Source organism: Clarias gariepinus, chromosome 1 (genome assembly GCF_024256425.1).
Source record: "Clarias gariepinus isolate MV-2021 ecotype Netherlands chromosome 1, CGAR_prim_01v2, whole genome shotgun sequence".
Classification (NCBI taxonomy): Eukaryota; Metazoa; Chordata; class Actinopteri; order Siluriformes; family Clariidae; genus Clarias; species Clarias gariepinus.
The window spans coordinates 51,903,174-51,930,511 of NC_071100.1; the positions used below are offsets into that span (position 1 = coordinate 51,903,174).

Here is a 27,338-nt window from a genome sequence, read left to right on the forward strand (position 1 = left end):
TGTGTGTGTGTGGATATTCTCACTTGTGTTTTTGTGTAAATGTATAAACTAAACCATTAGCTACCACAACTAGCATGCTAACTAGCAAGTCAAGCAGTTAAGTGCAGCACATGTGGCGATAAAAACAAACTCTGGGGAAATACTGCAGGTTTTATTGTGTGTTCAGTGCAGCAAAGCATTCTGGGTAATTGACAAACATGGATGCTTTTCAGAGACCCAGTGTGAAAAAGTAATGGCACAGGTTTCTTCTGTAGGTATTCCGTAAGAACCTTCTGTCACTTCCACTACAGACCATCAGGAACCATCAGGAACCAGGAGAACTGTCCGGGGGTCTCAGGAGTTTTTCAGCAGAACTGTGTGTGTGTGTGTGTGTGTGTGTGTTTCACTCCTCCATGTGTATGCTCGGCAGTCGGTCGCCCCAATCACTGCTCCGCGCGCAGCGGTACACGTCTCTGTAAACACACATCACTAATTCATTTAAACCTCATTCAACTTTCACACCAGCAGAACTGTGTGTGTGTGTGTGTGTGTGTGTGCTTGCGCGTGCTCCGTCCCAAACTTTGCGCGACTTGTTAGTGTTATTTGTAATAAGCACTCTAGGGGTGTGTGCTCCGCACTCTGCTCTGTACCTCCCATGATGCCTTGCGGTGATGGCGAGCTGACGCAGTCCCCCGTCGGAGCAGCAGACCTCACACTGCACATGTCTCGCTCGCCTGCGCACCGGAGACACCACCCTGCCCCCCTGCAGCGCCTCGGGGACCTGCAGCCCCGCCCGGGACACCACCAGGAAACTCAACTTCTCCTGCACAGGCTCGCCCGTCTGCACACACACACACACACACACATGTATATATATATATATATATACATAACACAACACACACGTTATGTTTAAAGTGACAGAGGTACTGAGACTCACCCTGGACACAGGAAGTGGGTAGTACGGCTGCAGGAAGTTACAGGGTGTGACTGGCTCCTTCAGTAATTTAGGACATGGCTGCTGATGAGTACACTGCACACACACACACACACACACACACACAGAGTTAATCACTTTAAAGATATTAAACGTGTTGGTGTGTAGTGAAACATGACGTGTGTGTGTGTGAGACAGAACGTACCGGAGCGAACACCACCGGCCTCCGAACGTCACCCAACACCTTATCTTCACTCTGAAACACACACACACACACACACACACAAATATTCAGGTTAATTGAATGATTGATTTTTATTGTTTTGTTATCTTAAACAAACTTAATTTCTTTATCTTCGATTTAGTTTAAAAACGCTTTATTGTGTTTATTGACTTTATTCTTTATTTTATTGTAGTCAGGTGTGTTTGTAAAAATTATCAGAGTATTAAGACGTTTTGAGATGGATGCAGTGACACAGTGAGACAAAGCGCTACGTTACTACCTTCAGTAAGATGTCTCGTGCGTCCATCAGGAGCTGGTGTCCTTCCTTTGTCCCGTTCTCCACTAAAACCTGAAATAAAGATTAAACACACACACACACACACAGCGCTAACGGGATTCTGTTTACAATGAGCAGAGCTACATCACTGAGGGGGCGGAGCTTAAGGTACACTTGATTGGTCAAGTGAACAATTTGATCACTTTGGCCAAACTATCGTAGTGAACTCATGTTAGCAAAGCTGACTAGCTAAGATTAGGCATTAAGCGAATGTTATATATTAGTTATAGAGATTAGATACGAGTCCTGAAGAAACTGTGCAGTAGGGGGCGCAATGGGGCACTGCTTTCCTAGCCAATACAAAGATATGAGTGTGTATACTGCCTGGGAGATCAGGGAGTGTGTGTGCGTGAGTGTAAGTTGAAGGGGGCGTGGCTTGGGCCAGTCGCTGAATCTGCCCCAAGCTGGAATTTCCTGGATTTCTGCATTAATCTATACATATAATAACAGTGTAAAGTGGGCGTGTCTGTACATTGAAGATATTTGCGAAAGAATAATTTGTGGGGTAACACGTGTAAGTAAGACGTAACACACGTGAGTAATAAAACACATCAAGGTGGTGTTTGGAGTTTTTGTCTGTTTGTGCACGCATCATGTTCAGTCCACTGAAGGACGTTTAAGGGGTTTTCACCGGCGTGTCTGGCCGAGCCTGAGTGACACACAGGACTCCTCCACCGTACTTTACAGTTGTGATGACGTTCTCGTGATGATGTGCAGTGTCCTGTTTACACCAGATGTGGTGCTGTCTGTTCTTTCCAAACAGTTCGATCTCGGTTTCATCAGTGCACAGAACATTTTGCCGATCCCGATGTCCTGTATAGTAATCAGAGGCTCCCTTTGTGGTGTCCTGCAATGGACACTCTACTCGTCCAGTGTTTTACGTCCTGTAGACTCATGAACACAGATGTTATCCAGTTCCTGTGATGCCTTGAAATCTTTGCCAGTCACTCAGGGTTGTTTCTTAACCCCAGTGATGAGTCTTTGTTCTGCTCTTCAGGTCATTTAGCCACAGTCCCAAAGTGTCTCCATTTGCCCAACTGTAGACTGGTGAATTTCTGAAGTCTCTGAAATCACTTTGTAACCCTTTCCAGTTTTATGTAATTCAACAATTCTTCATCATAGATCCTCTGAAAGCTCTTTTTGGCGAGGCGTGTCTCACATTAGTGTATTCTTCTTGTGTGAGCAAACGATGTTTGAGTCTTTATCAGTCAATGTAGCTCTAGTCCACACCTCCAAACTCATTTTCTTAACAAGACTCCAGGTATGCTAACACTTAACCCTCACTCCATAGTTCAGGACTGGAGTTTCCTACAGTCTACAGACTCCATATGAACTTCTCCACATCTCCTGTTCTACTGAACTTCCAGCCTCCTAACACACAGTATGAGTGCAGATCAATCCCTGCTATCCGTTATCACCCAGATGAGGATGGGTTTCCTGTTGAGTCTGGTTCCTCTCAAGGTTTCTTCCTATTACCACCTCAGGGAGTTTTTCCCCTTAGCACCGTCACCCTCGGCTCGTTCATCAGGGACGATCTGATCATTCTGATTCACACACACTCACATCTCATACACACTTATATAATGTTCTGTTGATTGTGTGAAGCTGCTTTGTGACGATGGCCGATGTTAAAATCACTGAACAAATAAAATAAAAGTGAATTAAATTAAACACCTGTGTTCTACACCTGACTACTATTAGCATTTTTGAGGTCATTTAATAAAGGATTCACACACGTTCCCCACCAGCACTATGAGATTTTTATGGTTGTTGTTAATAAAAGTCTGGATTTTTTGTGTTATTATTTAAGGCAGATTATATTCGTCAGTACTCCTGACTTGGATGATGATCAGATCACATTTTATGACAAATTGAAAAAAAAAAATCACAAACTTTTTTTTCCTGCCACTGTAAATAAAGTTTAAAGATTTAACAGTAACTTTTTTAACCTTTCCCGTTAATATTTAGGTTTATGTGCACACTTCTATCCCCTTGGCGCTCCGCGGTGTTCTCCCCGCCCGCAGCACAGTGACGGCTCTTCATTATCTGCGTCTGTTCTACCGTAGTGCAGTGGGCGTGGCTATGTGACGTATTATGGTGTCATGCAAATATACGTTTGATCTGAAATAGTGTTGTAGTGTGTTGTTTGTTTCTAATGAATATTAATAATTACAATACTAATAGTGTGTGTGCGGCACGTGTGTGTGTGTGTGTGTGTATGTGTGTGTATAGATGTTTCACTTACCAGATAAGAGTGTGTTTTCCTCCAGAGCGTGAGCAGCGTCTCCTCTCGCACTTCCTGATTCGGTAACTCCGATAAAGAGAAAGCAGCAACAACCAAATCAGACTGAACCTACACACACACACACACACACACACTTTATTCCAGCAGTCCTGACACAGACCATGCTTGTGTGTGTGTGTGTGTGTGTTTGCGGTGAGTTAATATCTCATTAACAGCTTGAGAATTTAAAATGAATTGATTTAATGTTTTTAAATCTAATGTTTGTGTGTTTGATTACGTCTGTTAGCCAAACAAAAACAATGTTTCAGGCTTGTATTATGATACAGTAAAAGTATTGGCACCTCTGAGGTGTGTCCTGACCTTTGGAGAAACAGGAAGGAACTGACGGAAGTAGACGTGTTTGATGAGAGGCTCGGCTCCTTCACTGTCTCCTGTTACACAAAAACAATCATCATCACCACCGTCATCACCAGCACCACCACCACCACCACCATCACCATCGATATCACCACCACTATCACATCACCACCACCGTCATCACCACCACTATCACATCACCACCACCACCATCGTTATCACCACCACTATCACATCACCACCACCACCATCGTTATCACCACCACTATCACATCATCACCACCGTCATCACCACCACTATCACATCATCACCACCACCATCACCATCGTCATCACCACCACCATCACATCATCACCACCACCACCATCACATCATCACCACCATCACATCATCACCACCACCATCACCATCGTCATCACCACCACTATCACATCATCACCATCACCATCGTCATCACCACCACTATCACATCATCACCACCACCATCACATCATCACCACCATCACATCATCACCACCACTATCACATCACCACCACCATCACCATCGTCATCACCACCATCACCATCGTCATCACCACCACCATCACATCATCACCACCACCACCATCACATCATCACCACCATCACATCATCACCACCATCACATCATCACCACCATCACATCATCACCACCATCACATCATCACCACCGTCATCACCACCACTATCAAATCATCACCACCACCATCACCATCGTCATCACCACCACCATCACCATCGTCATCACCACCACTATCACATCATCACCACCACCACATCATCACCACCACCATCACCACCGTCATCACCACCACTATCACCATCGTCATCACCACCACTATCACATCATCACCACCACCATCGTCATCACCACCACTATCACATCATCACCACCACCATCACATCATCACCACCATCACATCCTCACCACCACTATCACATCACCACCACCATCACCATCGTCATCACCACCATCACCACCACTATCACATCATCACCACCACCACCATCACATCATCACCACCATCACATCATCACCACCGTCATCACCACCACTATCAAATCATCACCACCACCATCACCACCACTATCACATCATCACCACCACCATCACCATCGTCATCACCACCACTATCAAATCATCACCACCACCATCACCATCGTCAACACCACCACTATCACATCATCACCACCACCATCACCATCGTCATCACCACCACTATCACATCATCACCACCACCACCATCACATTATCACCACCATCACATCATCACCACCACCATCACCATCGTCATCACCACCATCACCATCGTCACCACCACCACCATCACATCATCACCACCATCACATCATCACCACCACCATCACCATCGTCATCACCACCATTATCACATCATCACCACCATCACATCATCATCACCACCGTCACAACCGAGAGTGTATGAGTGTGTTTCAGGGTGTGTGTATGTGAATGTATGAGTGTGTGTGTGTGTGTGTGTGTGTGTGTGTGTGTGTGTGTACCTGTGAGAAGTCTTTCTGCCAGACTGTTCATGGCTGCGGAGGCGTCGACACACACGTACTCCATCAGGGAGTCGCCCCAGTGTGTGTGTGCAGCCCTGATCACATACACACACCAGTAACAATTACATTTATTAACACACACACACACACACAGGTTATAGAGGGAATAGAAGGAAAGAGAGGGTTATGTTGAGGCGGTTTAGTCACCACAGGGCCGAGCCGAGTCCAGAGCCAAAGTCCAGCAGCGAGCGCGGAGCGAACGACGAGTCTCTCCTCTTTATCTGCAGGTTACACAGGGGTGTGTTAAAGCCTGCAGTGTGTGTGTGTGTGTGTGTGTGTGTGTGTGTGTGTTACCTCATTAAGAGCCCTCATCACTGCAGCGTAGCCACCTGCTAATCTGGCGGCCATGTACACCAACCCGAGGTCGGCGTCGTACCTGCAGGAGGAGGAGAGCAATCACACACAGAGATCAAGCAAACAAACAAACAAACAAACAAACAAACAAATAAAGGTTTGTACTTTAGAGGTTTCCAGTGGTACGTCGTCCTCTTCAGCTCAGATAAAACTTTCCTCCTGATACGTGTTTCAGAAGAGTCATAGTTTTCCTCTGAAAAACACACACACATATTTGACTCTTAAAGTAACAGTGTGTGTTCCAGAGGACAGTGAGGCTCCCCGTCCAGCTCTTCCCCTCTCACCGCTCACTCGCTCCTCCTCCGCCTCCTTCCACTTCCTCTCCAGAGCGGCGGCTCTCTCTCTCAGCTCGCGGCTCTCCGCCGCTCTCTTCCTGCTCCACAGGAAGTTGGTCAGCCTGCGCGCTCTCTCTGACAGATCCTTCACCTCCGACTCTGTGAGGGTTCGAGATTGAACAGTTACACAAATGGAAACATACAGTAAACGATAAAGTGTTAAACAACCCAGAATATGTTTTAGTTTTTAAATTGGCCAAATTAGCTACATTTAGCTTTGATGAAGCTCGACGCACTCCTGCCGTTTTCTCATCGGATTCACAAGGCACGGTTTTCAGTTCACAGCCGAGTCTTATCAAGAGTTAAACTCCAACATTTCTTGTCTTCCTAATGTGCTTTAGACCATTGGACATCTTGCGTAGAGGAAGGGTGAGTACAGAGTCAATAACGCTCTTAGTGCTACTACAGCGACCGTACACGTCCACATTGTGACAAGGAACACTCAGCTGAGTGAAGAGAAAAGACAGAACATCATTACTTTAAAAATAAAGGTCAGACAATCCAAAAAAAAAAATCTAACCGTGTCCACAAGTGCAGTCGCCAAAACCATTAAGAACTATGCTATGTTGTCTCTCATGAGGACTGTCTCAGGAAGACCAAGAGCTAGCCTTGCTGCAGAGGAGAGGTTCATAAGAATGATCGGCCGCAAAAACCGCTGATTTACAGCACCTCAGATTAGAGCTCACATAAACGCTTCTCTGAGCGGCAGACATGTTTTAACATCCACTGTTCAGATCGGACGGCATAAGTCAGGCATTCAGGGTGACGTTGTGGCAAAGAAACCATTCCTTCAGAAGAACAAGCAGCAGATGAGACTTCCTTAGCAAAGAAACGGACATTAGATCACCGAAAACCTGTGCTTTAAGTCCAAATCCATGAAGCATGGAGATGGGGTAGGTGTGGGGGAGTTTGATGGTGACACTGTTGGTATCTTAGTCAAAATTGAGGACAGACCAGCATGGCTGGACTTCATTACTCTCCTCCTCGTCCTTCTTGGACAAATAGACAATCACCCCCCTAAACATGGAGTTGGCAGCCAACATGTACTTGACACCTCTGGTACCCCTTTTCCACTGCTCTGGTTCCCGTGCCGGTTCCCAATTTTGGAACCAGTGCCGCGCTTTTCCACAGAAAAAATTGGTGCCGGTGCCCTAAAATAAGCACCGAACCGGCCCCTATACTCTGCTGGTCTAGTTGTGAGAACGCGTCATGTCACGAACTGTGGGCGGAGTTATAGGGAGCATAAAAAAAAATGGCGGAGACCCAAAGCCCGTTAATGTGGAGCGCGGACGAAACAAAAGCGTTTTTGGCATTTTGGACATTCGCCAAGATTCAGCAGAAATTGGAAAGTGCTTTAAGAAAAAAAAAGTGTATGAGGAAGTACACGAACAACTGACCAAATAGTAAATAAGCTAAAAAAAACTGAGGAAAGACTTTCAGTGGTTATAACACGTCGAATAAACTGCTTTTGGATACTGAAATACATTTTCATACTAGTTTGGAGAATAACCAGTAAACTGACTTCGGCCATGGTCGTTTCTGTTTAGTGGGCGTGGCCTGTGACGTATTATCATGCAGCTCCCGCTGAGCTCCTGTCCAGTGTAAAAGCGGGCCGGTTCTCGGTGGTTCCCAGTGTAGAGGAAATGAGGTATGGGAGGTCCTTCAGGACCGTTGGAAAACCAGGTGACGACCTCATGGGGCTGACCGAGAGAACACCATGAGTGTGCTACTCATGAAGAATAGAAAATATAAAACATATTCTGAGTTATTTAGCAAAGTTCTATGTAGAACATAATTCCATATACATGTACGTTCTTCCATAATTTCAACATCTTCAGTATTAATGTATAATGTAGTAAAACAATCAAGAATAAAAACAGTGAACAAAAAGGCGTACTGTAGATGACAGACAGCGCTCCACTCTGTAGTTCCTCAGGAAGTCGCAGTGTTTTCAGGTTGCTCAGCCCGGGGTGTTTACGGTGTGGAGATGCTCTCGGACCCTCAGGCTGGACAAACGACGCTGCAGCAGCTTTACACTAGTGATGGAAGTTTAGATCATTTCACTGACTCGGTTCTTTGAATCTGAATCATTTAGTTCATTTCGTTCTTTTGATCAGAAATAAACTAAAATGTTACATTTTTAATAAACAGACCCCCAACACGTCCACATAAACACATTTAGTCTATAGTTCCAGTGATGTAAATATTACACTACAGATAAGGAGATATTATAATAAACAGGATGAGCGGCTCAGCATCATATCTTCTGCTCCGAATCTGTTGCACTGCGTAGCGTCTATGGGAGTCACGTGACACAAGGCCGAAAGACTCGAGCGGTAACTACTCAGTTCTGTTTCCTGTACATAACCTACGGAGGGTTTGTGATGATCTGCGCATGCGCGGCCAGTAGAACATGAACGAATCACTCTCTGAGTCACTCGTTCATCTGAGTCACGTTAAAGAGTCGTTTAATAAGAACAAAACGTTCATGAACGACCCATCACTACACCACACAAACTAACCCTGCTGTGGACTTAGTCTCAGAAAACCAATGAACATATTTTACATTTGCTTAAGACTGAATTGTCAAAAGCATTCCTTACACACAATTAATGCAAACAACAACAAAAACTCAATAACTCATCATGAACATAAATGTTGTATTGACATCGTAACACATCTGGAAGTGTTAGATAAATGTATTTTATTATTTAAACACTACATAAATATTATAATACAGTAAATTAAATTTGCATTTGAATCTCTCTAACTTGCTACATAGAGCTCACGTTCAACCAATCACTGTAGATCAATTTACATATCTCCCATCAGCCTCCACAGTATACGGGTTTTTTTTTTTCTGAGACGAACATTGTAAAACCGCTTTGCTAATTTTAGCACAAAGTTGAGCTCAACGTAAACCTAAAATCTAAATATTACAGTAACGTTCGGGGTTTTTAAATTTCAGGCCCGTCCACATAAACACCATGACCGAGATTATTTTCAGCTCATACAGGGTTTATATAGCACAAGTTAACTATTTCCTTTCCGGAGCGGGAGGAAGCTCACTGTAGAGGTCACGTGCTGAGTGTGTGATCACTCCACCAATCACCTCGGGGAAGGTCTGAGACAAGAGCCAATCGCTGCCCTCACAGGACATCATCTGATACAGATGAGCGCGTGCACAGACACGGTGGGCCCATAGCGCGCGCTACAGCACGAGACGTCACGAGCCGCCGATACAGCGCGGTCACTGACTGATGCGGCGCGCGCGGCTTTGGAAACACGCGCGGCTGGCGGATGAGTGCGATGTGTGAGCTGGTCCACGTGACCGGAACCCAATTCAGACTACTCTCCTCCCGCTCCACTCTTTTATAAAGAAAAAAGGGATAAACTCACCCGCTGCGACTGTGTGAGAGGGAAAGCAGCTCTACAGCGCCAACACGCGGCACACACCCTTTTATAGAGTGAGCACATGTCTAAGTGTAACATCCGCTCTCAGGATCCTGCGATATTCAGCTTGTTTTATATCTGATTTTATTTTCCTTTAACCTCAGCTCTACAAGTTCACTCTGTTCACGTTCTGTCACTGAAGTACGGCATCAAAATAAATCCGGCAGGAAACACACTGAGTATTAAATGGTTCCTCCTGGGTTTCTTCTGGTTTAAAGAATCAGGAAGCGACCTATGAGCCGCATACACACACGTTTAAATACGGTTTGTATAAACAGCTATTCAGTGTGTGCTTATTAGTAAATTCTCTTAAGTCAGGAGAGCCCGTCCGGGTACTATGGACTGTAAAACCGCCTGTTATGAGGTAAAAAAACGCGAAAAACTGCTCAATTTTTAACGAAGATCAGCGACCCCCCAGCGCGGGGATTATGGGATTTGTAGTTCTTTACACTAAAACTATTCTCCACAACGCTAACTCAGACATCTTATTATACACACTATTACTTTGTAGTCTCTTAGCGAGATTACAACTCTGTTAATCTAATATGCAGTGCTTTAACACTGGAAAATAATAATCATAAGAATAAGAATAACAACAATGAAAACGACAACCACTTCCTGACTCCAAAGTGACGTCACGGCCCTGGTAGCTCTTGGATGCTCTCGCGCCAAACCGAAAGAGCGCGTGAGAAACGACGCTCAGGGTGAAAGTTAGCGAGTTAGCTTTAATTAAATATAAACCTGAATAAACCTCATTAACTGCAGCTCAGAGTTACAGACTGACTTATATAATTATAGTTTATAACCGCGTCTCACACTTCAGTGTGTGTGTGTGTTATAGAACAATGAGAACTCGGAGCAGCAGGACACACACACCTGAGGGGAAACAGGAGGTCGAGACAGGCAAGATCTCTTACACACACACACACACACACACACACCTGAGGGGAAACAGGAGGTCTCTCAAGATCTCTCTCTCTTTCACACACACACACACACACACCTGAGGGGAAACAGGGGGTCTCTCAAGATCTCTCTCACTCAGAATGTGTGTGTGTGTATCGCTGTATGCGTATATTCGTGTGTGTGTGACTTTGCATTTGCATGTACTTTGTGTACATTTAAACTCCAAAGACCCAATATGACCCAAAGCTAAGTCCCAACCTCGGTCTCAACGTGTGTGTGTGTGTGTGTGTGTGTAGAGTGGGAGTGGCAGGGTGATGATGGACAGTGGGTGTCGTACCCCCCTGCAGAGTGTGCTGAGATTAACGGCGCGGTGCATGCTGGGAGGAAGCGCGTGTCCCTCGGCTCACGGTACGAGCTCGACCTGATGAAGATGACGCAGACCAACAGTGTGACTAAATACCGCCGTAACATTCGAAAGTTAGGTGAGAGACATGCACAGACACACACACACACACACGTTATTACACACATTATCACACACATCTCTTTCTCTCTTCGCAGTAAGTAATGACGCAGGTCAGGGCACGAGTGGTCTCGGGATTAAGGAGGAGGAGGAACCTGTCACCAAAAAAAGGAGAGGAGGAGTGAGGAAGGGCAGCAAAGGTGGGTGTGGTCATTAATACACTCTAATACTGGAATAAAACATTGTTTACTGACACACACACACACACACACACACACACACAGCTAATAGTTACAGATAGGTTCTCTGTCAGCTGGCTGATCACATAAACCCCCAGTAGTGTGACACACAAACAAACACATTTGAATATTTATATTATTCAATCTTGGTATTTTTGGTACAACCCTTCATCACTCTGTAGGGACCCTAAGAATAGTAGATCCCCACAGTACCAGTTCTGTTATGATGGACAACCCGTATGCCGTGAGTTGCGACCCGTGTCGCTGAGGCTTCCATTATTATAACACGACACTTTGGCTCCTGCTTTATCTGGACGGGAAGTTGAAATGGCTCGATTCAAATGATCAGCTGGTCAAAGCATACTTTGAGAATAGTCCGAGATAAATCAACAACAAAAACATTCAGACTCGTTGGAGACTTTGGCTGAGGGTCAAACTGAACAAGGATGAAAAGAAAACCTTAAAACATGGATACAAAACCCAACTCGAATAAACATCATTTGAACTTAGATACTGACAGGACTTCTGATATCTCGGGTATCGAATTGTTCCACTGGATCTCTTTGTACCCAATCCTCTTAGGTGCAACAGTAAACACATCGGTTGTAATTGTGACGAAGAAGGTCATGACGAGAAGAGCTGTGGAAAAAAATCCAAATGTTGCAACAACTGAGAACAAAAAAAGCAAATAAAAGTAACGAGAATGCAAGTACTGCTCAATCAATGGATGATACTTCAAAGACAAGACAAATTAAGGATGCAGAAATTAAAGACAGTGAACATTCTAGTAGAAGCCCATCCCCTAAAGCAGTGGTTCTCAAAGTGTGTGGCGCCCCACTAGTGGGGAATACAGACATGACAGGTGGGGCACAATGAACGGGAGGGAATTAGTGGAAAATAATAGGAAAGTACCTATTCTAATTCATGCTTTTCTTTATTGACAATAAAATTCGGACACTCGAAACTAAACAATCACACGCAAAGAAATGAATCATTAATACAAGTAAATTAAAATAACATCAGAGAAAAAGTGGAACCATAGTGACGGTTTGACGGTGGCATGTTAATTGCAGAGGAACAATATATAAGGAAACATTATAAACAGCCTTTATTTCATTTTTTTATTTTTGTTTTATACAAAACCAAAAGGTGAGCAGACAGTTTAACTCTGATAAATATGCTGTATATATAGAACTTTGATCTGATTAAAGCTTGTTTATGGAAGTATAATTTATGGAAATCATGTATATTCGCCTCCAGGATACTGTAGATCATCAAGGCATACGACTGGCATAAGGAGTCTACAGAACATCAATACAAAGTCTATACGTGGACGCTAATGAATCCTCCTTGGAAAATAGACAATTAAATTGGCATTTCAATATACAATCAAACTTAGAACAAACAAGGAAAATCCAGGCCATCCAGCAGTGTTTACAAATCAACATCCAAGAATCTATTAAAAGAAACCAAACTATCTGTCCACTTGGCGTGGGTATTAAAACACATTTAAAGAACCTGAAAATGGACTTAAACATCTTGGACCAGACACTTTAGAGCAGAGATTCCCTAAGGGATCTCAAAAAGCCTAAAATTTATCTGGATTTAGCAAAAAAACTAAAATCCCAAACCCATCTGAATGAATATCACCAGCAATTCCTGGACAGAAATATTACCACAGGATACTGCATTATACACAGGTGGATCAAAATCCTGATATAAAGTGACGGCAGCTTTTTTGACATCAGTGTTTACGTATCCAGATCAAAGTTTGATTTTTACTGCAGAGGCAAATGCTTTACTAATGGCTTTGAAGTTCATTGAATTCTTATCACGAAAGGATTTCTTAATAATAACAGACTCAAAATCATATCTCCAAGCTTCAGAAAATATAAAATCAGATCATCCAACAATCATGTAAATCTCAATCTCTATTTTTAGAATCCAATAATTGTAATATAATTTTCTGGTGGATACCTGGACACAAGCAGACAAAACTGCCAAAGAAACTTTATCTAAAATAAAAATCAAATGCTCTACACCTTTCACAGATCTGAAAACAGTTTAACAGATTACAATTGAAATGTATTCATAAACATTAAGGTCAGTCAGGATGGGATGTTTAAATGACAAACTACATGAAATAAATCCATGTGTGTAAGAGACAATCTGCTCCTCTTATCATGCAGTGTGTGTGTGTGTGTGTGGGGCCATACGCTGCTTACTAATGAGTATGATTAGATAGACACTGACTGTGTGTGTGTGTGTGTGTGTGTGTGTGTGTGTGTGTGTGTGTGTGGCGCAGGCCATTCTATTGGTTTCAGTTTAATTTACACTTTACACACATTATCACACACATTATTACATACACCTCTTTCTCTCCTCACAGTGTGTGAGGATGCAGGTCAGGGGACGAGTGGCCTTAGGATTAAGGAGGAGAAGGAGGGGGAGGAGCCTGTCACTAAAAAGAGGAGAGGAGGAGTGAGGAAGGGCGACTCCACTGAGGAGTCGGACAGTAAAGGTGGGGTGTGACCATTAATACACTCTAATACTGGAATAAAGTTCCTATTTACTGACACACACACACACACTACTGTAAGACCAAGGAAGTGTGTCCTGAGTGTACCTGCCACGTGTCATTTATTAACGTGTGTGTGTGTGTGTGTGTGTGTGTGTGTGTGTGTGTGTGTGTGTGTATAGAAGTGGTGAAGACAGTACTGATGAAGGGAAAAGCTCCAGTGGACACCGAGTGCAAAGTCAAACTGGGGAAGGTGATGATTCTAACACACACTGTGATATCATACAGCTCCGCCCCCAGGGGCACTGCAGGGGAGGGGTGGGCGGAGTCACTGCACACACTGTGCATCAGGGAGGGGAATCCCCTGGGGCGACCCGATATGACATCACGGTAACCAGAGTTCCCAGAGATATCACGAGTTTATAAATATCCCTATTAGATATTAATATTTAGTTTCAGATTTTTGTTACTATTTCAACAAACTTAATAAACTAACTCTTAGACCACACAGGCTGCTGTGCCATGCAACTGTGTTTAGAAAGCACCACCTGCAGCAACATTTGACTGCTTCAAATGCAAACACGCATAAATAAAAATTTTATTTTAAAAAATATATATAAAAATTAGATTTTGGAGTCGGTGTGAAGAGAAATGAATCAGCACACAGAAGAATGGTGATGCGTCACTGGATCGACTTTTTTCACCCAACTACTGTCTAGTGGATTACATCAAAGAGCCTCCGTAAGAGTGTACAAGCCTAGGTGGAGTTTATTTTCCCAGTGGACATGAAGCGCCCTGTGTAGTGTGAGAGTATAAAAGTCTAGTACACTTGGTTGTACAGGTAGCTAAAGATATGTACACTGTTATTTTAGTGCCTTTTGTAGTGTGTATGAAAGCATATCTACGAGCCCTTACACACAGTATAGGAGCCACATGTTCCCTCAGAGTGCACTGCTGAGGCTGTAGTGTTGATGGAACTGAATGTCAAATGATGTGTTTTTGTTGTTGTTTGTTTTTTGTGTCTGTGCAGGCTCACGTCTACAGTGAAGGGAATGACGTTTATGATGTCATGCTAAACCAGGTCAGTTCTGTTATCTCCAGGTCAAGTTAAACAAGGGTTTTTTAACTGTGTGCCTCCACACACACACACACACACACACACACACACACACACACACACACACACAGAACGATGTTCCTCTCACACTGACAATGGTCACATGTTCTCTGTATTCCGTGTGCTCCTCTGGGTTCCAGACTAACCTGCAGTATAACAATAATAAGTACTACCTGATCCAGCTGCTGCAGGACGACCACGCCCAGTCCTACAGCGTGTGGATGAGGTGGGGCCGAGGTAAGAGAACCAGACACACACACACACACACCTCTACCAACACCATGTGAGCAGCTGATGTTTTGGACTCTAGGCTTCTCATCGCGCTGACATGCATTGAATGTCATGGGCTCTACTTAACAGGAAGTCAGTTATTTTGAGTCATTTACAAAATGCACCCATCGGATTCTGATGTCCTCCTCCTATGAGATTTATACGGACATCGGGGATGCAAAATTGCCAAGGGATTTTTGAGATCTCACATGGTTCAGCCATGGCGAGGCCTAAAACTTTGCTAAAAAAGTGGCCAACATCTTCCTGAGTGACATCATATTAAATGACCTCACATTGAGTGACATCAGCATCTGGGGCTTTTTGGAGGTCTTAACACGCTCAATAGACACACAGGTTGCGTGGTGTACCCGGGTGGTGGTGGCGCAGGTGCTTGGGCCCCATCATCGTTATTTGCAACTGCATTATTATTATTATTATTTGGTCATAGAAAAAACAATCATGTTTCTCACGCGTGATCATGTGTATCTGTGCTAACACCTGTAAGCTTTTTAATGTTAAACATTGAAACTGTTTAGATTCCCAAGAAACAATTTGGAGCAAACAGTGCCATTACTTTTATGCTAACTTGGAGGTATTTTGAATCTTTCAGACACTTGAATGTAAGTTGCTTTAGTTTATTTTATAGGAAAGTTTAACGAAAGTCATTTGCTTATCAAAAGTCGTTCTAGACCTTTGACCTTGACTAGAAATCAGAACGTTGGCTGCAGTGCTCACGTTAACTCACTCAGCTGTGTGTTTATTAATGATGTGACATTCACTAATTTATCACACTGGTGTCTGACCCACGCTGGGCTTCTCCTGCATCTCCTGGATCTCCTGGTTCTCCTGCATTTCCTGGATCTCCCGGTTCCCTTGGTTCTCCTGCATCTCCTGGATCTCCTGGTTCTCCTTGATCTCCTGGTTCTCCTTGATCTCCTGGTTGTGCTCCTCCACAGTGGGACACGTCGGACAGAACAAATTGGAGCCGTGTGGTGATGATCTCGCCAAAGCCAAAGACGTTTTCATAAATAAGTAAATCCTTAAAACAAGTTTAATAAAAGTCAGAACAAAACTGTACAGAAGTTAAAGTTCAAATCTTAATGTGAACAAAATTGTCCAGAAGTAAGTGCACCCCTGACTATGACTCAGGTGTGTGTTGAACGTCCTGCTCCGGATTTATTCCCGTGTTTGATTCCACATTCCTGCGAAGGGCTTTCACCAGATATCAGGGCGTGGCTCTGGGGATTTGTGATACTTTTGAATACTCAAATTCAAATTTTATTTGTCACATACACAGTCATACACAGTACGATATGCAGTGAAATACTCTTAAGTGTCTCGTCATTTGGTACCAAATTACAATATGTAAGGAGTAAATATCATCAGCGTCAGTGTGTTGATTACAGCGTGAGAGAAAGAGGCGGGGCTCACGGGTCACGGGACGTACATAACACACAACCAATATGCCTAACTCATACAAAACCTAACAGCGCAACACCGTAACAGGCGTGCTGCCAGTGACGTAAATTCTGACGCCCTGTAACTTTGGATACTGTTGGCGCTTTAGCATATGGCCAGAGAGAGCTCGCCAAATCAAACACTGCATTCAGTTTATTGCAAATAAATAAATGGAAAAAAAATGTCAAGTTACTAAAACATATAAAATGAGTACCAAAATGTTTAATATTTTTTGTTAAAATGGATTTTATAAAATTGGTATCAGGAACTGGTTTAGAAGTCAATGTATTGTATCGGGTCTAGTACACAAAATTCTGGAACAGTACGCATCACTATACATCAAGGTCAGGGGTGCGCATACATATGGCCATCTGATGTCTTTAATTGGTGTTTGTGTTTGTAATTGTATGTGATTTTTCCGCGCAGGTTCTTTGCTAAGACCAAAAACGAGTGGACAGCGCGAGAAAACTTCAAGAAAGTTCCTGGGAAATACGACATGTTGTTCATGGACTACGGTGGCAGTGACGAAGTGAGAAAAACACAATGTTAAGAACACATGTATTTATACATGTTTATAAACCTGTAATAACACTCGCATTTAAAACACCACTTAAATCATAAATAAGCTTCTGTTGACACTCTGAGGAGTGAACTCTCTGTCCGCTAGGGGGCGACGCAGACCTGAGGCACAGCTCCTTCTTTCTTTTTTTGTAGGAGGGTTAAATGGTGAGTCTGTGCTGCAGTGTGTACTCATTGTTGATGTATTTCCTGCAGGTGGACAGCAGGGACATGGTGTCCACTGCGTCTGTGATGAAACAGTCTCAGCTGGATGTCAAGCTTCAGTCTCTCATGGACCTAATCTGTGACATTAAAGCCATGGAGGAGTGTGTGCTTCAGATGAAGTTCGACACTAAAAAAGCTCCTCTTGGTTAGTGTGTGTGTGTGTGTGTGTGTGTGTGTGTGCGCTCTTCACTCCAACTCCTTTAGATGTATGGTCTCATTTTGTAATGGAGGTTGTGTTTTTTTGTGTTTTGTGTGTGTGTGTGTGTGTGTTAGGGAAGCTGACAGTGGAGCAGATCCGAGCAGGATACTCCTCTCTGAAGAGAATTGAACAGTGTCTAAAAAAGAAAAAGAATCATAAAGAGCTTGTGGAGGCCTGCAATGAGTTTTACACTCGCATACCACACGACTTTGGGTAACACACAACACTACACTACACTACATTACGCTACAATACTACACAACGCTACACTACATTACGCTACGCTACATTACGCTACACAACACTACATTACGCTACGCAACACTACATTACATTACACTACACTACATTACATTCCAGTATATTACATTACAGTACATTACACTACACAACACAACACTAGACTACATAACACTACATTACAGTACATTACATTACACTACACTACAGTACATTACACAACACTACACTACATTACACAACACTACACTGCATTCTAGTACATTACACTACACAACACTACATTACATTACACTGCACTACACTACACTACATTCCAGTATATTACATTACAGTACATTACACTACACAACACAACACTACACTACATTACACTACACAACACTACATTCCAGTACACTACACTACACTACACTATATTCCAGTACATTACACTACACTACACTACACAACACTACACTACAGTACATTCCACTACACTACACTACATTCCACTACACTACACTACATTCCAGTACACTACACTACGTTACAGTATATTACACTACAACCCTACACTACATTACATTACATTATATTACACTGACACTACACTACACTGAAACTACACTACACAATGTTCACTCTTACTAATTAAAATATAACGTTTATCAGTTTATAATGTCAACACTGTAAATTGGTGTTTATTTAACTTTCAGTAACACTGAGCGTGCAGATTTAGGGTAGTCTAGCTGAAGTGGTTGTGCGTGCCTCATGTTGCTGTGTTCTTTGCTAGTTTGCGATCTCCGCCTGTTATCTCCTCTGAACATGAGTTGAAGGAGAAGATCACTCTGCTGGAGGTAAAGTTCTCTCACACACACACACACACACATCACAACACATGTATGCGGACACACACAGTACTTACACCTGCCCCCCGCCCCTCCCCAGACTCTGAGTGATATACAGATTGCAGTGAAGATGGTCCAGTCCCGATCAGAAAGTGATGAACATTCACTGGATAAACACTACAGGGCTCTGAACTGTGTCCTTCAACCTCTCGACTCACAAACACACGAGTACAAGGTACACACACACACACACACAGTTTACTGTTTTCACCACCTATGCATAAAGCAACTAAAGCGTTGCTGCACTTAAGACTCAGTCTGGTGTCTATTCTCAGCGTCCCTCTCGGTCTCTGGTGTCTATCCTCAGCGTCCCCCTTCAGTCTCTGGTGTCTATCCTCAGCGTCCCCTTTCGGTCTCTGGTGTTTGTCCTCCAGTCCCTCACCCTAACCCTTGTGTTTAAATTAATCTATAATGTTTTAGGTGATTCTAGAATATCTGCAGTCCTCTCGGTCTCTGGTGTCTATCCTCAGCGTCTCAGCGTCCCTCTCGGTCTCTGGTGTCTATCCTCAGCGTCCCTCTCTGTCCCTGGTGTCTATCCTCAGCGTCCCTCTCTGTCCCTGGTGTCTATCCTCAGCGTCCCCTTTCGGCCTCTGGTGTCTGTCCTCAGCGTCCCCTTTCGGTCTCTGGTGTCTGTCCTCAGCGTCCCCTTTCGGTCTCTGGTGTTTGTCCTCAGCGTCCCCTTTTGGTCTCTGGTGTCTATCCTCAGCGTTCCCTTATCGGTCTCTGGTGTCTGTCCTCAGCGTCCCCTTTCGGTCTCTGGTGTCTATCCTCAGCGTCCCCTTTCGGTCTCTGGTGTCTATCCTCAGCGTCCCTAACCCTGGTGTTTAAATTAATCTATAATTAATCTATAATCATCTTTAGGTGATTCTAGAATATCTGCAGTCGACACACGCGGATACACACAACAGTTACACCATGACTGTTCTGGACGTCTTCAGTGTAGATCGAGCCGGAGAGAGAGACCAATTCCTGTCCTCCCTGCACAACAGGTGACATGTACTATTTTACACTTCTTCTTATAAATTATTGTAAGGTAAGCATGTGATAATGTGTGTGTGTGTGTGTGTGTGTGTATGCAGGATGTTGCTGTGGCACGGTTCTCGTCTGTCTAACTGGGTGGGGATCCTCAGTCAGGGTCTCAGAGTCGCTCCTCCCGAAGCTCCAGTCACTGGGTACATGGTGAGAAATACACTGAGTGTATAAACATCAGGGACGAGGTTCACCGGGGCGACCTGATCCGATCACTCCACATCCCCGTCTCGATCCGATTCCCCTCGCGGGAATACTGTCACAATTTTATATTTTTGTTACAATTCTAAACAAAGCTGCAAATAATTTACACCTACCACAGATGCTGTGCTGCGTGTCAATGTGTAAATAGTTTAGAGTGCACCCCCTGTAGGATTATAGAGGAACGGCCATTGAACCGCCCGAGTTGATTATATTTATATATATGAAAATATTCGATTGATTGTGTAGTGTTTATAACAATGGACATTGTAAAAAAATAGTTTATGTCAATAAAAATGGCCCGATATAAATTAAGATTTTTATTTAAATGAATAAACCATGGTTTTATCAGATCGTCCCTGATGAACAGCCAGAGGTGACGGTGCTGAGGGAAAAACTCCCTGAGACTTAATGAGGAAGAAATCTCGAGAGAAACCGGATTGTAAGACTGTAAATATTCTAACTGTGAGCTCTGAGGGTGAAAATGCAACAGGAAAAGTGTTTGAGTTAACAGGAAGTGCACAGTGTTGAGCTGATGGACCAATCACAGTTCAGCAGTGCTGTGATGTAAAAAGTGTGATGCTGTTGTTTAATTTAAATACATGTAATGGTGTAAAATGTAACAGCTGTGTGTTTTCGTCTGCAGTTCGGTAAAGGGATTTATTTTGCTGACATGTCGTCTAAGAGCGCCAACTACTGTTTCCCCAACGTGAACAACACCGAAGGATTGCTGTTGCTGAGCGAGGTGTGTGTCCTGAGCAGACACCCGAGTGACATCTCTGTTTGAGCGTATCTTAGCAACACCTTCACCCAGGATTAATCCCGTACGGTGTTTATACACAACGACGATCGAGTTCCAGCTGATTAACAAAACCATAATGTCTGATTTGCACAGGCTGTGAGCGATGTAATGCTAGCTTCCTTAGCACAGCAAGCTAGCACAGGTTATGGGAGCCAGAGACATGACTGACTGATGTGAAAAGGAGAAATATGACGTCCACTTGATTGTGAGATTTGTGTGCTGTTTGTGATCTCAGGTCGCTCTCGGAGACTGTAACGAGCTCGTGAGTGCTGATTACAACGCTGCCAGTCTGCCTACTGGGAAACGGAGCACCAAAGGCCTGGGCCAGACCGCGCCGGACCCAGACAACTTCACCACACTGTGAGTCCAGACGCTTGTCTGAGGAATCTGCTGTTAGAGCTCAAATCAATCATCTGGTAGTTATAAGTGTTCATAAGGGATAAATCAAGCTGAGTAACTGGTGGGGGACGGAGAGGAAGGGCATAACCGGACTGGGGTTACTGGTGGATTTACTGGGAAGGAATTTTACCTTCTTGTATTTGTACTTTTTAAATTTTAGCAGTTTGTGTAAACAGAAAGATGTTATGTTTCTGGTTTCCGCAGAGACGGTGCGACGGTTCCGCTCGGTCCTGGAGTGAAAACCAACATAGACCAGGACGCAGGATACACACTCCTCTATAATGAGTATGTGGTGTACGATCCTGCTCAGGTTCGCATGAAGTACCTGTTGAGAGTCCAGTTTAACTTTAACTTTTAGAGATGTGTGTGTGAGAGAGTGTGTGTGTGTGTGTGTGTGTGTGTGAATGTAGCTTGCTGAGAGCTATAAAACAGGAACTTGTTTTCTGAAATAAATGTTTAATCTCAGTTCAGGTTTGAAAGTTTTGGATAAAATTAAACATGTTTAAAAAAGAGATAAATAAACATGTTACAGTTATATTTTGTTCTTTATATTGTAAAGTTTTAATGTTTTTACCTCACGAGGTTCACATGTGAAGGTTGTATAATAAAACCTGATTTACACGCAGCTGTGTCGCTCTGCTTCAGTTTTTTAACTTGTTAGAGAGAAAGAGATCATCGTAATGTTCAACAGCACAAAGTGTGTAACTGTGTGTGTGTGTGTGTGTGCGCGCAAAATCATTCTAAAATGAGAAAAAAAATGAAAACATCAAACCCAGTTTCAGTAGCTTCAGAGGATGGTGAGGGCAAACATCACCCCTACACCCCCCCCCCCCCTCACCCCTACACACACAACCCCTCACCCTCACCCTCAGACAGTGAGTGTGCTCTTCGCCCCTGTTAAACACTCTGTCTGTACAGACGAAGTGATTATTAATGTTAGAAAATGTGACAGCGCTGATGGACCTCCAGCTTCAAGCTTTAGATCTGCTTCTGAAACCAGCATGGAGTTAGTGGTGAAACCCTCTCCACTAGGGTTTGTGTGTGTGTGTGTGATTAAACCAGGCGATAATGATGGTAATCCGTGATACAGAACTGAGATGTTCAGAAGTGTTTAGCTTTTGGAGCTTCCTCCGAGGAGGATGAGGATGTAGAGGAAGATGGTGATGATGTCAAGGTAGATGATTAAAGCGGCGAAGACATACTCCTCGGGGTTCAGGCTGTATTTATCTCGCCCCAGCACCAGCTGACAGTCGACAGCCAGAAACTGCAGAGAGATAGACAGATTTTTAGTCTTGTGTTCAACATCAAGCAGACAGAAAGAGAGAGAGACATGGAGAGAAAAAGAGACATGGAGAGACAGGGAGAGAGAGACAGGCAGAGAGACACAGACAGAGATACACATGGAGAGAGAGACCATAACAGAAGTGAATAGACGGATAGAATATAGTGTTTTTCTTCTCTCTTTTAGGAGAGGGCGCCTTTTAATACAGTAACTTATATACTTGCCTATATATATATATATATATATATATATATATATATCCTGCCTTATATACTTGTTTTTAAATACTGAAATAAATTTATACTCAAATTTACTGTAAAAATTTAATTTATTTTCCCTGTATCATTTTATATTTGTATTTATATTTATTTATGTTCATTCTTAGACCCATCTTAGATCAGGGTTTTGTGAAATATTATCTGTTTCACTATACATGTCTCTCCTGAGCTGCCAGTGATCCAGACCAGACAAATCCTGATCCAGACAAAAACACACAATCTGTCCTCTGTCGGATTCGTCCTGGTGTCCCTCTTCTGGTCGTGGTCTGTCTGGGATGCGTGTGGTGACTGGGGACGGTTCCACTTTACCATGAAGACGGTCCTGTCCTCGGCTGATACAGACAGCTGTTCTCTGAGGACTCGTGACTGCAGTCACTCGATAGTTCAGGACTGGAGTTTCCTACAGTCTACCTGAGCTTCCAATAACCAACTGGACTCCATATGAACTTCTCCACATCTCCTGTTATACTGAACTTCCAGCGTCCCACAACATTTATATGGTTGTTTTTTTTTTCCAAACCATTGCAAAAAGAGGAACAAAGGAATACAACGTGTAATATTCTGCAGCCCTACACTGACGTTATAGAATTTTAAACTGTATCACATTTGTTTTGAATCGTGAGCACGAGATTGTGTATGGAGACAGAAGCATCCTGTCTTCATAGGTTTGTAAGAAATTAATCCTGAAGCTTCGTTCAGATTTGCAGTAAAAATATCTAAACAAATAAAACAAACCAGGTGCGAGTTTAATCAGAATTCAGTGTAAACGACTCTCCTCGTATCGGTGACTCACCATAGCGTAGAGCAGCGCTCCGAGACTGCCATAAAGTACCTGCAGGATGTTAGAGTAAAAAAAGATACTGAAGAACCCGAACATGAGCAGATCCACAGCTAGGACAAGCAGGATGCCGTTACACAGCGTTAAATCCAAACGTGTCTAAAACAAAACACAAACACATTATATATACTGTATATATATTTTTATTAATTAATTTTTTTAGGTATTTTACTTTTTTTTAAGTATTTTTTTCTCCTGATTTTCTCTCTAATTTAGTCGTGTCCAATTCCCTGCCACTAGGGGGCTCCCTTATTAAGGTTATAGCCACTTAGGAAGGGCTGAAGACGCTCGTGTGTTTCCTCTCAACCATGTACCGTCTGAACCATCGGTGGACACGCTATCCGCTCCTTCCGCCTGTGAGCTCATAGATGCCCATGATTGGCTGTAGAGCCGTGATTGATGTGTAGAGTGCCCTCGCCCACCCCACCCCCTTGAGAGAGCTCGACCAATCAGCTCTCTCCAGGCCCTCGGCTGTGGCAGGCTACGGCATCACCGGAAATCAAACCAGATCTCTGGATGTTAGGGTGAGCACTTTACTTTAAACTATCACTCGGGGAGTATCATCATATTTTAACATCTTGAGAGCAGAGTGTGTATGTGTGTGTGTGTGTGTGTGTGTTTACCTGAGCAGAGAAGATGATGATAGTGAAGGAGATCACAAGTGTGGCTCCCATCGCAATGATCACAGCAGGGGTGTCGTGGAAAGAGGCTACAGTACCAACCATGTAGGACAAACTGAGTGTCACCACTGACTACACACACACACACACACACACACACAAAGTTAGTCTGGATTGTGAGGACATTCTGTTTTTAACTTTAATTAGGCAAAAAATGCTCAAAAGTTATATTACAAGAGATTAAGTTATACACACACACACATACACACACACACGTACTAAGGAGATTAAGTTCCATGGGTGTTTGCGGGTGAGGGATGAGGAGAAGGACAGTGCCAGTGCCACCACCACGAAGATGATGTAGGAGCTGAGGTAGATCCAGATGTTCTTCGAAACAGCTTTCTTCACCCTCTCCGAGAAAGTAAACACACACACCACGGAGAAGGTGACCAACAGCTGCAGAGTGACCACGCTGAACACCTGTACACACACACACACACACATACAGGTAAGGCGGGGCCAAGTGGGTGAAGGGGGCGGAGTTTAGATGATTCCACATTCGTCCTCACCTTCCTGATGAAGGCTTTTCTCACAGTTTTATCATCAAACGCTGAACTAATGAACGCTGACGCGGACGCTCTGATCTCATCTTCAGCTGGAGAAAAAAATAAAACATGGTTATGTGTTGCCATGGAGATCACGATCCCTGAATCCCACTGGTACGACTGAGAGACATGCTAACGACAATTTCAGTGTGTTTGTGTGTAGCTGTGATTGACAGGGGAGAGCATGTGGGCTCCGCTCACTTAGATAGCTTTTGGTTTTACATGTGGCATATTATACATTCAATTTAATAAGAAATTAAAAATGCCAGATTTTATGTGAAATTAGACTTAAAACTCATCATAAAAGGTGTTCAGTTGGTACCTGCGCCCCCTGCTGGCAAGTCCTGGATGTTAACATCCTGCACTGGAGGCGGAACGTCTTCACCCGGCGGTTCCAGAGGCTGAGTGGGGTAGACTGTGAAACCGTAGGGGTAGGGAGGGGCGGCATAAGGAGGGGGCTGCATGGAGGCGGGGTCGGTGGGGTATGGAGGTGGGGCCAGTGAAGCTTCCACGTCTCCACCCTCCATCTTCTCTGATGATGTCTGTTTCTCAACGTCCGTCATTCTGCAGAGAGACAGACAGCAAGATTATCTGCTGTGTTTCTACTACTGTGTGTCCATTCATGTGCAATTGCATGTGTGTGTGTGTGTGTGTGTGTGTGTGTGAGAGATGTGCAGTCAAATGTAGTTTAACTTAAAAGCGATATACAAATACAATTAAATTAACAATGAACATTATCACAAAGCAACATAAAAAATGGAAATAAGTTACATCAGTTTTTTATCAGTTTGTCTCTGAGACAGTAATGAGCTTTGTTAAAAGTGCTTTAGAAATAAAAGTGAATTGAATTGAATTAGCAGGAGGTGACGGAAAAATCCCTGAGACTTCATGAGGAAAAAACCTTGAGAGGAACCAGATCCTGAACCCGTCCTGGTCTGGGTGACACCAGACAGCGAGACAAATCAGTCCTATCACCGTGAGCTCTAAGGTCAAAGGTGAAATGGGTTTCAGTTAACAGGAAGTGCACTGTGTAAAGGTTACACACACGGTGATTTCAGTCCTGAACTCTCCGAGCGACTGCAGTCACACGCCGTCACAGTGACACTCAGACCTGAAGCATCTCACTGTTTATTAATGTCCCCCAGCAGTCTGTCGTCTCTCTGCTGTTTCATCACTGCAGTTTTTACAGCTGTGTTATTACAACATCAAATCGTTTTAAATCCTAGTCCACATCTGGAGCTTTAAAGTGAAAATCTCTTTTCTCACGTTTTGTTTCCGCTCTACAGTAACCACAAAAACCACGACAACAGAACAGATTTTTACTGAAACTGAAAGCAACAGCAACATCGGCATGAGAAACTTTTACTGGCACAAAAATTCAATTATAATAAATAGTTTTTGGTATATTTGGAGTTTAAAAGTTTGTGAGCACTACAGAAACAGTGAAATCCTCAGAATGTCTTTAATTCAATACAAAGTTCTTCATTAAACACACATTAAATAAAACAACTTAAAGCCTTCAATATTTCTTGATGTAATTGTGTTTAAATCAGTTTTTTGCTCTTAAACGCACTCGAGTCTCCTGTTTAAATCTGATCTTCTGTATAAAGAACATCACATGATCACGGTCACACGTTTCCTGATGTTTAAACACTTACCAGAAATAACGCGTTTACGCCCAACTCTAATTTTTTAACACATTTTACATCTTTTAATTCTCTCCTAAACATATTAATATAATGTAATAATATAATTTATAACTGTTAATGTATATTTAATACATTACACTGAATCCGGTGTGAAAATCCAACATCAGAAAGTTTTACAGTCTTCAGCTTTTTCTGCTATAAATAATATATAAAATAAAAATATAAAAAAAATATTTTGAAATAATCTGTAACATAAATTCTCTAACCACATTTAAATTTCAACTTAAGAGCCTTTTATTTAGAAGCGTTTATCGTACATGTAAAGCTGCTCACAGATCCCTGAATCTTATATGAAATGTTTTAAATTATTACTCTCTTGTTTTATTTAATATTGTTTTAATGTAATTTACTTCTCAATGTTATCATTTATTATTTTTTTTACTAAAATTGGAAAGCAACCTTGGGTGACCAGAAATGCGACTTTATGAATAAAATGCATTCTTCTTCTTATTCTTATAATTATAATTAAATAAACAACTAAAGCGATTAGTTTAGACTTTAACACTAAATCACACTCTGTTCCTCGCAGCAAAGCCAGAAGTTTACCTTTTTCTTACCTTGTTTCTGTCTGAAACACACTCTCACACTCAGAAACCTTCTCACACACACTTAAACACACACACTTTCTCACACACTATATCACCCACTTTTAGAGCGGACGGTTGTGCTCT

At 43.0% G+C, this 27,338-nt stretch overlaps 3 protein-coding genes across 7 annotated transcripts; 1 reads left to right on the plus strand and 2 right to left on the minus strand.

Annotated features, from left to right (window-relative positions):
• Positions 1 to 134: 134 nt before the first annotated feature.
• Positions 135 to 9,975, minus strand: mettl17 (methyltransferase like 17). Its single transcript, XM_053492195.1, has 14 exons — positions 9,768 to 9,975; positions 8,266 to 8,404; positions 6,318 to 6,467; positions 6,139 to 6,226; positions 5,974 to 6,055; positions 5,827 to 5,900; positions 5,620 to 5,714; positions 4,082 to 4,152; positions 3,722 to 3,829; positions 1,420 to 1,488; positions 1,122 to 1,172; positions 920 to 1,012; positions 630 to 820; positions 135 to 452 (listed from the first exon to the last, which is right to left on the minus strand). Exons 1-14 carry the CDS (start codon positions 9,858 to 9,860, stop codon positions 383 to 385), a joined length of 1,374 nt encoding a protein of 457 aa, XP_053348170.1. The 5' UTR covers positions 9,861 to 9,975; the 3' UTR covers positions 135 to 382.
• On the plus strand, positions 9,425 to 21,872 carry parp2 (poly (ADP-ribose) polymerase 2). 2 transcript variants are annotated; one of them, XM_053492183.1, is made up of 19 exons: positions 9,425 to 9,835; positions 10,663 to 10,724; positions 11,024 to 11,209; positions 11,289 to 11,390; positions 13,819 to 13,950; positions 14,130 to 14,200; positions 14,978 to 15,028; positions 15,205 to 15,301; positions 16,291 to 16,366; positions 17,219 to 17,321; positions 17,567 to 17,720; positions 17,849 to 17,987; positions 18,790 to 18,853; positions 18,945 to 19,079; positions 19,766 to 19,893; positions 19,984 to 20,083; positions 20,781 to 20,879; positions 21,172 to 21,296; positions 21,540 to 21,872. In XM_053492183.1, the coding sequence occupies exons 2-19, from the start codon at positions 10,667 to 10,669 to the stop codon at positions 21,691 to 21,693; spliced, it is 1,974 nt and encodes a 657-aa protein (XP_053348158.1). In that variant the 5' UTR covers positions 9,425 to 9,835; positions 10,663 to 10,666; the 3' UTR covers positions 21,694 to 21,872. The 2 variants fall into 2 exon arrangements, with proteins under 2 accessions (XP_053348158.1, XP_053348149.1); XM_053492174.1 differs by lacking the exon at positions 9,425 to 9,835 and adding an exon at positions 10,166 to 10,185.
• si:ch211-284o19.8 (protein lifeguard 1) lies at positions 21,862 to 27,338 on the minus strand. 4 transcript variants are annotated; one of them, XM_053492206.1, is made up of 8 exons: positions 27,225 to 27,270; positions 26,745 to 26,802; positions 25,281 to 25,522; positions 24,923 to 25,008; positions 24,633 to 24,833; positions 24,357 to 24,485; positions 23,689 to 23,832; positions 21,862 to 22,599 (listed from the first exon to the last, which is right to left on the minus strand). In XM_053492206.1, exons 3-8 carry the CDS (start codon positions 25,519 to 25,521, stop codon positions 22,447 to 22,449), a joined length of 954 nt encoding a protein of 317 aa, XP_053348181.1. In that variant the 5' UTR covers position 25,522; positions 26,745 to 26,802; positions 27,225 to 27,270; the 3' UTR covers positions 21,862 to 22,446. The 4 variants fall into 4 exon arrangements, with proteins under 4 accessions (XP_053348181.1, XP_053348197.1, XP_053348206.1 ...); XM_053492222.1 differs by lacking the exon at positions 26,745 to 26,802 and having other exon boundaries at positions 27,214 to 27,338; XM_053492231.1 differs by lacking the exons at positions 26,745 to 26,802; positions 27,225 to 27,270 and adding an exon at positions 27,315 to 27,334.

Coding starts and splice junctions, on each gene's coding strand:
- mettl17 (XM_053492195.1), bottom strand. CDS start 9,860: ATGTTACACTTAGACATGTGCTCACTCTATAAAAGGGTGTGTGCCGCG. Junction 5,901..5,973: donor TGATGAGGGCTCTTAATGAG/GTAACACACACA, acceptor TGTAACCTGCAG/ATAAAGAGGAGAGACTCGTC. Junction 1,173..1,419: donor CACGAGACATCTTACTGAAG/GTAGTAACGTAG, acceptor TGTGTGTTTCAG/AGTGAAGATAAGGTGTTGGG.
- parp2 (XM_053492174.1), top strand. Junction 14,201..14,977: donor GCAAAGTCAAACTGGGGAAG/GTGATGATTCTA, acceptor GTGTCTGTGCAG/GCTCACGTCTACAGTGAAGG. Junction 20,084..20,780: donor CTCCAGTCACTGGGTACATG/GTGAGAAATACA, acceptor TTTCGTCTGCAG/TTCGGTAAAGGGATTTATTT.
- si:ch211-284o19.8 (XM_053492222.1), bottom strand. CDS start 25,521: ATGACGGACGTTGAGAAACAGACATCATCAGAGAAGATGGAGGGTGGA. Junction 24,486..24,632: donor CATGGAACTTAATCTCCTTA/GTACGTGTGTGT, acceptor GTGTGTGTGTAG/TCAGTGGTGACACTCAGTTT. Junction 22,600..23,688: donor GAGCGCTGCTCTACGCTATG/GTGAGTCACCGA, acceptor ATCTCTCTGCAG/TTTCTGGCTGTCGACTGTCA.